This window comes from Eptatretus burgeri, chromosome 2, assembly GCF_056783735.1.
Source record: "Eptatretus burgeri isolate ZD-2024b chromosome 2, Ebu_testis_v1, whole genome shotgun sequence".
NCBI lineage: Eukaryota > Metazoa > Chordata > Myxini > Myxiniformes > Myxinidae > Eptatretus > Eptatretus burgeri.
In genome coordinates, this window is record NC_140962.1 from 101,764,967 (window position 1) to 101,777,529 (window position 12,563).

General features: G+C 44.4%; 1 protein-coding gene across 3 annotated transcripts in view; it reads right to left on the bottom strand.

The window, feature by feature from the left end:
* The window catches only part of LOC147032689 (plexin-B1-like), a 216,961-nt gene that overhangs the window by 59,912 nt on the left and 144,486 nt on the right, over positions 1-12,563 (bottom strand). For all 3 annotated transcript variants that reach the window (XM_085870498.1, XM_085870497.1, XM_085870499.1), the window contains exons 14-17: positions 9,886-10,034; positions 7,130-7,232; positions 3,255-3,388; positions 2,899-3,084 (exon numbers count right to left, since the gene is read on the bottom strand). In XM_085870498.1, the coding sequence (XP_085726624.1) occupies positions 2,899-3,084; positions 3,255-3,388; positions 7,130-7,232; positions 9,886-10,034 (572 nt within the window). The remainder of the gene's footprint in view (positions 1-2,898; positions 3,085-3,254; positions 3,389-7,129; positions 7,233-9,885; positions 10,035-12,563) is intronic.

Here is a 12,563-nt window from a genome sequence, read left to right on the forward strand (position 1 = left end):
AACTGGAACCGAATGGGATGGTTGAGACATGTGTTGGTCCAAATGGGTCTGCAACTGTGAACCAGAATAGCACGAAGGTCCTTGACTTTGCAAGAAGTCATGGACTTGGAATGGCTGATTCATGGTTTCAGCACCCACAAGCTCATCGCCGGACTTGGTATTCCAAAGCTGGTGGTGTGGCAAAGGAGATTGACCATGTGCTCGTTGATGCTCGCTGGAGGATGATCCAGAACTGCAGGGTCTACCGGAGTGGTAAGTTCCTCAACACTGACCACAGGCTTGTTGTAGCAACTCTGAACTTGTTGCTCAAATCTGGAAGAATGGTACCATCCCAGCCTGGGCTGGATGTGGGCAAGCTGAAAGATGAGAGGGTATCTGAGGAGTTTGCGAACAGAATGAGTGGGGGATTTGGGGGGTCTGGGTGCTTTGGGAATAATAAAGAGTTGTGGAGTGCCTTCAAGACCACCGTCCTTGATGTTGGCAGGGGATGTCTTGAAACTCACCAGAGGGCAAAGAAGAATTTTGTCTCTCAAGGGACACTGGATACCATTGACCAGAGTCGCAGGGCCAGGCTGAATGGCAGAGATGAGCTGTTCAGGGAGTTGAAACACAAAACTGTACGTGCACTAAGGGTGGACAAGGAGGTCCATGTGTGAGGAATTTGTGAGGGGGTAGAGCATCACCTGTTGTCAAGTGATTCTCATCCTCACGGGGGAATTCGTGCATTACATTCCTCCAAGCCCATGCCTTGGTGTACTGCAGTTAGAGCGGAGGGTGGAGTGCTCTTGACAGAGGAGTCCGAAGTGAAGGCCCGCTGGGCCGGTTACTGTGAGCGGCTGTACCAGGCTGATCCACCAGCTGTCGAGTTGGATATCAGGGGTGATACCATCCCTATTGCTGACCCTCCTATCAACTGTGATCCACATTCATTTGTGGAAACACAGACTGCAGTGAACCAGTTGGGGTAAAGCTTCCAGGATCTGTGGCATTCATGCTAAATTTCTCAAGGCTGGTGGAAATGCTGCACTCGTGTCGTTGCATGCAGTTCTGTGCTCTGCCTGGAACACAGGCATCATCCCAACTGATTGGAAGAGGGGCCTTGTTGTTCCTCTCTGTAAAGGGAAGGGTGATCGCCAAGACTGCAACAACTACCGAGGGAAGATACTGCTCTCAGGGCCAGGCAAGGTCTTTGCTCGGATAATTATTGACAGGGTTCGCCACCATCTGCTTGAGCACCAGCGTCCAGAGCAGTCAGGCTTTACACCAAAGAGGTCAACGATTGACCGTATCCTTGCACTTCGTGTCCTCACCGAATGCAGACGAGAGTTTCGGCAGGAGCTGCTTGCAGCCTATGTTGATCTCTGTAAAGCGTTCGATTCAGTGAATCGGGATGCCCACTGGAGGATTCTTGGTCTTCGTGGGGTGCCACCAAAACTGATCAATCTGATGTCTGAACGATACTCTGGCACTGACAATGTTGTGAGATGTGGTGGTACCATCTCTGACTTATTTCCAGTTGTTACTGGAGTTTGTCAGGGGTGTGTACTGGCCTCCACACTTTTCAGCACTTGTATGGACTGGATTCTGGGGAGGATGTCTGAGAGATCAAGCTGTGGTGCATCGTTTGGGAATGTCAAGATCTCTGACCTTGATTTCGCAAATGATGCAGTCATCTTTGCGGAGGCTCTGGATATCCTTTTGGGGGCCTCAAGGTGCTGAATGAGGAGTTGGAGCCTCTGGGATAATGGGTTTCCTGGGTCAAAACTAAGATCCAGGATTTCAATGACATCTGGAATGCTGCTATCTTGTCTGTACTTATTTGTGGCGAGGATTCACTGGATCATGGGGTGTGGCGCTGCCGGTACCTGTGCCGGAGGACGAAAGTCCGAGTTTTCAGGTCCTTGGTGCTTCCATTCTTGCTCTATGGATGTGAGACTTGGATTCTAACCAGGGATCCGAGACGGTAACTTAATTCCTTTGGTACCAGGTCTCTTTGGAGAATCCTTGGCTGTTGCTGGTCGGACTTTGTGTCCAATGAGCGGCTGCTGAAAGATACTCAAATGAGATTCGTTGCCTGCACAGTCCGTGATCGTCAGCTGCGGCTGTATGAACACGTGTCTCGTTTTCCTGATGCTGATCCTGCTAAAGAGATTCTCTCAACGAGGGAGCCTCATGAGTGGAGGACGCCAATGGGCCGACCACGTGCCTCGTGGTTACAGCAGGTTGATCAGCATCTCAAGGAGATGGGGATGGGCCAGGCATCTGCCTGGGGGATGGCCAGACGGAGGCCCCTGGAATACCGGCAGAAAGTGTACGCAGCGATGCGCTGCTCCAGCACATGCTCTCACACACCTGACTTGACCTCCTCCTCCTCTCCACTCCCCTCTCCTCCATCGGCAGTTGCCACAGCTCCCAGTGCAGCCAGTTCTCCCGAGCCTCTGTCGAGTGAATCCTCATTGAATGCTTGCTGCTGGCTTGGTGGAGGAAGATAAGGTCCCAGATGGTCAGGCTACTCAGACCCACCCACAGAGAAGTCCTCAAATCCCTCATCCTCACTCCCACTGGATTAAAATGCCTCCCAAAATGTGCCAAGGCATTGCGCAGCCTCTCACCCCACCACATTCATAGCATCCCCGATGTCTCTGGCTGATGACATCGGCTTTGTGTCCTGGAGAGCCAAGCCTGCTGTGCATGCCCTGAAACGGCCGGTGTGGCAAGCGGGATGCCTAGGAAAGCGACTGCGAGCTCTGCTCTGTGCCATCCAAAGTATTAACTGAACATATCAATCATAACCCACAATCATGTTTAACTGTTGAACATGGCTGCAGATGGTAAAGAAGAGATGTGAGTGTGGTGAAGAATCAAACTGTTAGATAAAGTATGAAAACCAAATGGTACCTGAAAAAGCTAGTTGCAGGTGTCATATCACTAATATCAGGGTTTGGAGTGACGCGGAAGACTTCAGAGTGCAGCAGATCAATGGTTGTTTTGGGTTTGTAAATCACCTTGACTTGCATATCGGACCATTCATCTGAGAATGGAGGAGTCTTGCAGGTTATGTGTGCATCATTGACACTAGTCACACTGAAAGGTCAGAGGATGAAAAGGAAGGGTGTGCAAGGAGGAGGATGAAAGAGCAGGAATGCAATTAAGATACAAGCCTTGCATGGGTATACAGGCAACTGCACTCAACTAACTAAAAAAATAATTCTGCTCTAATTTTCCATAAAAGAAAATATAACAGAGCAATTCACCTGCAAGGCTTTCCACCAACCTGAACCTCCACATCTTCTGGCATCCCAACCTTTAGCTTGGTCCCACTCACAGTCAGCTGTGTGCCGCCTGCAACTGGCCCCTTTTTAGGTGAGATGGTCTTAGGCTTTGGTTGCTGCACAAATATAACGACACCCAACTCTAAGCCAGAGAGTACATTTGCATAAATGGATTCCACAGCACTGCAGTCGTCCCCAATTAGAAGAGATTTCCAACATGTAATAAGTCTCAAAAGAGAGGAGACCGTATTAACAGCAAGATAATGCGCAATCTTGCCCTGTTTAATGTTCCCATCTGAGAACTTGCTCATGATGTTGGGAATCCACATTCAAATCCAACACAGGAATTGCAGTAAATGTCCTGTTAATTTGTTGATTGGTGATCAATGTACATTTAATTCATGCAACAGCACATCGATGCTTCCTTATATCCTTGTCCTACACATTATACATTGACAGGCCATACTTCCATACACAGAGACGTGAGAGAAGTACACACCATATATTTATTCATTTCATCTGTATAAAGCAGGTTTTACTCAATGATTTGTCCGAATTTTCAGCTATTTATTTTCAGAAACGAGTTCCTGGGTCGTGTATGACAGTTCACTATGCCTCGAACCCAGGGAGCACACGACCTTTGCGATTTTTCAAAGAGGACGAATTGTGCCAATTCAGTCTCCTGACATGAATCCCATTGAACACCTCTGGGCCATATTGGATCGAGCTGTGTGGAAAAAAATCCAGGAAACCAACATCACGGGCAGAATTGTTTAACCATTTGTTTGAAGTTAAACCATTTGGGACGGAAATCCCACAAGAGAAAATTTCGGAACTCGTTAGTTCTTTGCCTGAAAGAGTAAAAGCGTTGAAATCTGCAAATGGCAAGTCTACAGAATAGTAGTATATGTATCAAAATGGATCAAATATACTTCAAATGTTCAATAAATAAATTATTTAAAAACCATGGTGTCTCTGTACTTCTGTCATGTCTCTGTAATCATTGTGAATAAAAAGAAGAATAATCAGAAGAGGAAGAACAAGAGATATATCATGGTGTAGAAGGAGAACGTGTCACATTCCTGAAGGATATCTGCCTGTTGGACACTGCACTTCAGTTATCTGGGAAATGACGTCGGTGGCGCCATTTTGTTGATTCACGCTCCATTTCGAGAAGGCGATGGGCGCGTTGACCGATGCTTACTTTCGGAGCTTATCGTTCGTCAAACCTCTCATCCTTCAACCAAATCATCCTTTCCAGCTTGGAGTTCCTTCCTTCATTATCTGTTCGACAGCTCCAACAGCTGAATCGTGCTCTCGTCTCTGCTTCGGTGATTCGGGGATTCACTTTCTGAGACCTTATTGAACGTGGCTGACTGATTGTTAGGGCTTCATTATTTGTGCGCACCCTCTGGACTGCGACAAGATCTGTGGTGTTTTACACCAACGTTTCACCGATTTATGACGCGCTGGGTTGAAAGTGCAAACTGCTTGATGAAGCTGAGTTGCCATGTCGAGAGTCATGAGTTCAAATATAGCTGAATTGCTGTATTCATACTTATTTCATTTGGGTTTATATATATATATATATATATATATATATATATATATATATATATATATATATATATATATATATATATATATATATATATATATATATATATATATTGTCGAGGCTCGTATGAGAGTTAACACACAACGCACAACAAGGGCGGCAGGAGACAGGAGGGGCGGGAGAGGGAAGGACAAAACAGTGGGGAACAGAGACATTCGGAGATCTGTGGAAGGGAGGGCGATGGGGCAGGGAAGGGAACACAGTGCATACAAGATGGACATTACAGGGACTTTCAGGAAGGAAAGCGGAGAATTTGAAGGAGGTGGGTTTGGGGTGGATTAACGGGGGTAGAAAAGATTGTGGTTTTGGATGGGGGAAGATAAGAGGTGGTGGTGAACAGCTGTTTTGAAGGCCTGGAGGGAAGAATGGGATTGAACAGATTGAGGGAGTTTATTCTTAATGTGGGAAAAAAAGAGGAATGAAAGAGTGAAGGTGAGCAGTGATTCGTGATTTTGGTAGTTTTACCAGAAGGGGGTTGCTGGCAGACCTTGAGCATCTTGCGGAAATATGGGGTGGGGGGGGGGAGGACATATGTCAAGCCGCTGTCACACCTTGACGTTTTAGCCAGCGTATGGCAACGTATCAAAATATATGTAAAACGCTGGCGTACGCTGAACTATTGATGTTTTTTTTTATTGTGGGCGTATAATAACGTGTTGGACATATGCATAACGTATTAGTAATGTACACAGAACGTTTTAATCACATATAGATAACTTATACCAACGAATGCTGAGCGTGTTGGCGGCGTTCACAACCTATGCCCAACGATAGTCTAACTTATGCATAGCGTGCCGCAGCGTATCGCCGACGATCACATGGCGTAGGCTATTAATAGGCTGCAGCTCGATGATTCAAATCATAACCGCACTAGACATCGAAGTGTGAAGCCGCTGTCACACCTTGACGTTTTAGCCAGCGTATGCCGACGTATGAAAAATTTGCCGAACCAAGCTGGCACACGTCGAATACGTTATGGGTAAGTTTTGTATACGTTAAGAGTATGTTGGCATACGTCGTCGTATGCTGGCATATGTTGGCTAAATCGTCAAGGTGTGACAGGGCCTTCAGACGGAGCAAGGGGCGGGGGGGGGGGGGGGAGGAGACCGGAGAGGAGAAGGTGGAAGACAGAAAGACCACCGACCTGCCTGCGGTGAGAGAGTAAGAGACCCAAAGACTCAGCCTCATCACAAGAGATACCAATGATCCGAAATGCCTTGGTTTTCACAGCGTGAAGCCGAGAAAGGTGAGAGGCAGGAGCACCAGCCCAGAGGGGAGAGCGGTACTACATCAGGCTGCGGACAAAAGCTTTGTATGTTGTCAGGTTTTTAGGTGGGCCGAGGAAGGGACTTTGCACGACGGAGAATTTCCAGTCGGCGACTGGCTCTGGAGGCCAGGTTGGAAATGTGGCTTTCCCAGAAAAGATCATGGCAGATAGTGAGACCCAGAAGCGTGAATGAAAGGACTTCTTCAAGAGGATTGTTGAGAAAGTAGATTGGGGGGGGGGGTCCAAACGGTCCTTTCAGAGAGACATAGTGGGAGTGTGAGATTTGGCAGGGTTGAAAGACATGTTCCGCGTGTTGGATCAGTTTGTGATTTTATCCAGATGCAAAGAGAGTGAAGAAGTTGCTGCTTGCCGGTCTGAGGGATGACAGATGGAATGGCAGAGGGTGGACTCATCAGCAGAGAGATAATGAGGATGAGATTCTAAAGCAAATCATCTTTTGTAACATTTAATTCATATTATTGCACTTTCGGTGGACATTAGGAATTATTAACTATTTCTTATAACATTACCCTTCCATTTCCTGTTGTTTGTTTCACCCTAAAAACAACACCAAAGGCACATCAGTGTCTTTATTTTATGTTTTTCTGTGACGTCCTCCAGGTTACTGGTGCACTCGCTGCGGCCCGCCGAGGTAGACACGTAACAGCATGCACATGTGAGAAGAGTATGGAGTGGGATGGTAGTGGGGGTGGGGGGGGGCGGCAAGTCGGAGAGGGGAATGTTTGCGAGACAAACCTGTGGCATCTTCACTAATGGATGACATCCTAAGTAACAGACATTGACTCAATGAGCACCAATAAAAGGTTTTTCTCCCAACAAACCTGAGAAAAATTCCAATTTCACACCAATTAATTGGTCACATATACAAAACCTTAGACTGCCACCCCAACCCCAGCCCCAACCCCTCCATGCACATAGCAATATGAAGAAAAATATAAAAATGCCAATTACCATGTAATTGAAAGGTCCGAAGGAAGCTACCCCCTGTCCTTTGACGGTCACCGAGACATTGCCTTGAGTCGGCGATGTCACAGAAGAAAGTTTGCACACGATCCTGGGGATGCAGAAAACAGAGTACCGTCAGCGCAAGCATTCCACTGAACAACAAATTAACATCGTTACACCGGTTAAAACAAACAAACGAAAAATTCTTCACTTCACAATTTGCTAAACGTCATGAAGCAGCCTCACATATACTATACTCATACAGGAGCCTTACATATACATCATATGCAGCACAATAACATCAGAAAAAACTTGAATATTAATTACTAGAAAGCATCTGAAAATGCAAAGCCTGTCTCCACCCGCTTTGTATTCAGACTCGTCCTCCTTTTTCCGGATGCTAAACATGATGAAAACAGCTAAAACAAATTGACAATTTTAGGTGACCTTGACCTTTTGACCTCAAAGGCAAAAGGCTTCAGTGATGCAATGTGTAAACCCTGTTCAAATTTCAAGTCAATCGGATGAAAATTGACGATTTTATGCAACCTTGACCTTTTGATCGAACAAAAAAAAACAAACAAATTGGCGAACCAATTCAGTGGCCCAAGATGTAAAAGATCACACGATCTTTTATGTTGGCCTTTGCTTCATCCCATCGTTGCCACAAGGGTTATTAAAAAAAACAAGAAAAAAATTTGGCACCTTGGCACCTTTTTTCATTGAATCAATACCAGGTGGGGTTGACTCGGCCTGCCATCCTTCCAAGGTCAGCAAAATGAGCACCAGCTTTCTGGGATGATTGAGCCATTCGAGTATCATGTGTCGGAGTGGCGACCCGTCCAGGATTGTGTCCAATAGCCCAGGAGACTGCTTTGGCAGCACCGACGCTCTGCACAGAGTATGGTCTCGATGGATGGATGGATGGATGGATGGATAATAATTCTGCTTTAATCAGTTGCACCAATTTTTTTTCTTTAAACAAAAGGTTGTCACAAGTGATGGAGTTTCAAGCTCTCTTCAAACCTATTACTACTCTTCAAATCAGATTTCAAGGCAAAGGCAATTACTGCATAGACGACTGTTTTCACTGCAATGACAATGGGATAATATATATATATATATATATATATATATATATATATATATATATATATATATATATATATATATATATATAGTCATCTTTATTAAGTGTACATGTGGTGTAAGTGGTGAGGGGGGAGATTCAGGTCTCAAGTATACATGCTCTATACATGGAGGACAGGTTGGTTTTTGGTTTGGTGGCGTGCATATGAATCACGATTGGTTTAAAGGTGCTTTTTCCTGAAGTTCTCAATGTTTTTATTCTATTTTTGCCACTAAAGACCCTCAAAGCATTACTTGAAAGTGGTAGATGTGGGAAAGATAGAAGGAAATGGTAAGACACAGAATTCCACAAATAACAAAGCAGACAGACGACAACATTAATAAATTTACTCCAACATTAATAATGGAGAGCTTAGTGAAACGTCTGAACTTCATGGAGAAAGCAAATGAGGAGAGGAAGAACAATACACACGTACCTGTTGTTCTTGTTAGCCCGCCCCCCCCCCCCCACACGCAGCAGGAGACAGGGTTTTGCAGTCTCTGTGTCTGTCTGTCTGTCTGTCTGTCTGTCTGTCTGTCTGTCTGTCTGTCTATCTCTCAACCTTTTTACTCTTTGAGCTTTTGTCATCACTTTCAACAAAGCTTTATTTTGAGAATATGGAGAAAACAAATTAACAATTTGGTCAAAGGTCAACATCACAGAAAATCATCAATTTTCATCCAATTGACCTGAAATTTTAAGAATTTGCATTTTGGGTCACTGAATTGGTCATTATTTACCATTAGAAAATGAAGGACTAAAGTTAAAAAAAAATTTTAAATTCATTATTGGATTTATAGAAAAATGGTGGAATCCACCATTTCGCCTGCATACGATGTAGCTGTAGCTGGTTTCAAAAGAAAACAAACAAACCACAAAGGAATATGGCAGAAAATAATTTAGTAAAACAAAATGTTTTGGGCACATTATATTCAGTGTGACCACTCCTCGTTTTCATAAATGCCAAGGTGAGCCAATGAAAAAATAGCACCGCAAAGCGGGTGTAACCCCTCAGCCCCTTGACGCAAACCAATTTCAAGATGGTGGCCACATTGAAAATCGCAGCACGTCCATTTTCGAAAGGATCCTTCCTCTACTCAACCCCAACACACCCTGCAAAAATGGATTTAATCGCACAAGGCGTTCTCCACGAAATCGACGGAAACCAATTTCAAGATGGCTGCCATGGAGGCCACATTGAAAATCGCAGCGCGCCCATTTTCAAAAGGATCCTTCCTCTACTCAACCCCAACACACCCTGCAAAAATGGATTTAATCGCACAAGGCGTTCTCCTCGAAATCGACGGAAACCAAAAGTTGACAGACGGACGGACGCCCGGACAACGCCTATGACGATAATACCCCTTAGCCAATTCGGGCTGAGGGGTAAAAAGTCAAGAATTCACAAGGTTTCGGAAAAGTGATGATAACAGAAAACGTATACGCCAAGAAAACCTATTGAAAACCAAGACGCCAAGGTGAACAACGAATAGCCAAGATCTTGTGAAAAAAGCCAAGGAGTGGTCACACTGATTATATTGAAAGCAAATACATGTGTAATTAACATTTCACAAAGTCTCATTGATTCATGTTATGGTTATAATAGTTACTCCGACACAAGATAATTACTGACCTCGATGAGATGCTGTAAAGTAAGGTGTCGATCTCACAGGGTTTATTAACCACTGTTACCGATTCAATATCTTCATGCTTCTGACCAAGATCATGGCCTTTTATCGTCACTCTGGAACCTCCTTCAAGTGTTCCATTTTTTGGAAAAATCTGTGAGGTTGAGATACGGCACAACTCAGACATATACCATCTTGCATAATACTTCATATGCACAATGCTCCATACAGAGCGTCGATTTTGCTGAAACAGTTTCTTCAGCTATGGGTTAGAGTTCTGGATGCGTAGTCACTCAGATGTGGGATACTCCGCCGAGTGTGCAGGAATTGGTAATTTGTTCACGGTGCGGGCCATAACTCGTTTACTCTTTATGAAGGACACCATGGGATCCTTAATGCCCGCTAAATAATCCGGGAAGATGGAATGTCCAGTTGAACGTCCATCCGAGGGACGGCACACATGTTGATGAATCTCACTGTGAGAAACTGCGGATGACAGCTCGGCCGAGATTCAAACACAGGCTAGACAGCTCAAAGGCAAGGGCACATAACCTAAGGCTATCCTACCAGTCATACATACACTGTACTTCCACAATAGCCTGGTGTTGGCTTAGTGGTTCGGATGGCGGCTTGGGATCCTAGGTTCCTGAGTTCAAGCCCCGTTGGGCCGCTGAATTAACACACCAGGAGGTTGACTCAGCCTGTCATCCTTCCGAGGTCGGCAAAATGAGCACCAGTGTACTGGTAAGGGGGACACTGCATCAGCGGCATAGCCGCGTCCCAACCAATGATGCAACCAGCAGCCACAGGCTGCACTCGATAGAGAGACTTCCACAATAAAAAAATAACTTTTTTTTTCCACAAAAAGCTTAATTCTAATCACAATAAATGAATGCAAGCAAGTCCTCCGCTAAAATTTTTGGTTGATTCCTGACAGGAACTGGTTTCACCAAAAATTTGCTCAACTATATCAGGAGCCACCACCGGATTGATGGAAATGCCATGCTTCAGGCACATTCAGCTGTTTCTCCAATTTTTACATCTCATGGTGTATTTTGCAACACCAAGCACTTGGCTCAACACAAAGGTCATGGAGCCCACTATATTCCTCATCAGCATAAGCGTGATCGTCGGCTGTCGGTTGAGGTTGACAAGGTCTGATGGGAAACATTCTGGTGCTTTTGCCAAACTCGGCACCACATGGGCCCAGAAAGTTCTTCTGCACCGACTTCAGCAGTGAAAGCTGCAGACAGGTGGAGTTGATGTATTTTGTCCTTCTGTCATTTTGGTCATGTACCGTCGTTCTTTATTTGCTTCCATGGTCTTCATGTCAGTTTTAAGGTGCTTTTCTACGTCGATTGATCGGTCTTGAACAAGTTTTTCCCAATTATCAATACTGATTTCTAACGCTTTAAGATTGAGTTTTAAAACATTCTTACATCCCGCCCCACCCTCTCAACATGCTGAGTACTTTCTTTAAGTTTGCAATACAAAGTAATTTTGAGGTATGTATTGTTGTCCAATCTGATAATGTGGCCTTCCCTGCATCGCTGCGAAGAAATGAGAATTGCTTCAACACTGGGCATGTTCGCACATTTTAGAACTTCATCATTGGTCACCAATCCTAACACTCGAGGTGTTAAAGATCTTCAAGTGTCATGATTGTATACTACTGAATCTATACATGTGCCTTCTGTGTAAAGTGTAAGTCACATTAGAAGAGAGCAGGTTTGCAAAGACAACATCTCTCTGATAGTTTTCACCAGGTAGGACACTTAATCACCTCCACCACCAAAGGCAGACGGAGGTTATGTTTTCACCCCTGTCTGTTTGTCCATCTGTCTGTGAGCAAGACGTCAAAAAGTTGCAGATGGATTCAGACAAAATTTGGTGGACAGGTTGGGTGTGTGACAAGGACTAATTGATTCGATTTGGGTGAAGATCCGAATCTGGATACGAGAATTATTTAATAATTAAAGTGATTCGTCACCATTGAGAGACGGGACTAAAAACAATATATAGCATGATATTTAAATAATTTATTGGTAAATATTAATATGTTCCAATAATAATTTATTGGTAAGTATTAATATGATATAAAATAAATATTAATATGTTCTATTGGATCAGGCATTGCGTGGTCGAGGTACGCGCTTCACCGAGTGCCCTTCTCGTTGTGCGTTGTGAAGTGACCAGACTATTTTCTGAACGAACAAAAGCAACAGATAACTTGGATGCAATGGTTTATCTCCATTTCTGTAGATGCGTCTGTTCCACTGCTTCCCAAGTAGATGAATCTGTGCACAGTTTTTAAAGGTTCACCATTTATACAAACAATGGGGGGGGGGGGGTTGGTATGTGGTTGTGTTAAGCGGTGCAGAGTCTAGAAATTCTGTTTTCTTTATGTCGATGGTAAGGCCAAACATTGTGGTAGCTATATTAAAAGAGAGTTATTTGCATGCAATCCAAAGTGAAGGCAATAAGGGCAGCATCATTGGCAAAGAGAAGTTCCTTTATACAAACTACACAGACTTTTGTGTTTGCCTTCAGTCTTCAAAAGTTAAAAGGACCACCATCTGTTCACGTTATAATGTAAATACCACATGAGCGGTCATCATTTCCTGATCTTAACACTGCAATGAAGAATACTGGAAGTAGCACTGGAGCGAAGACACACCCGTTT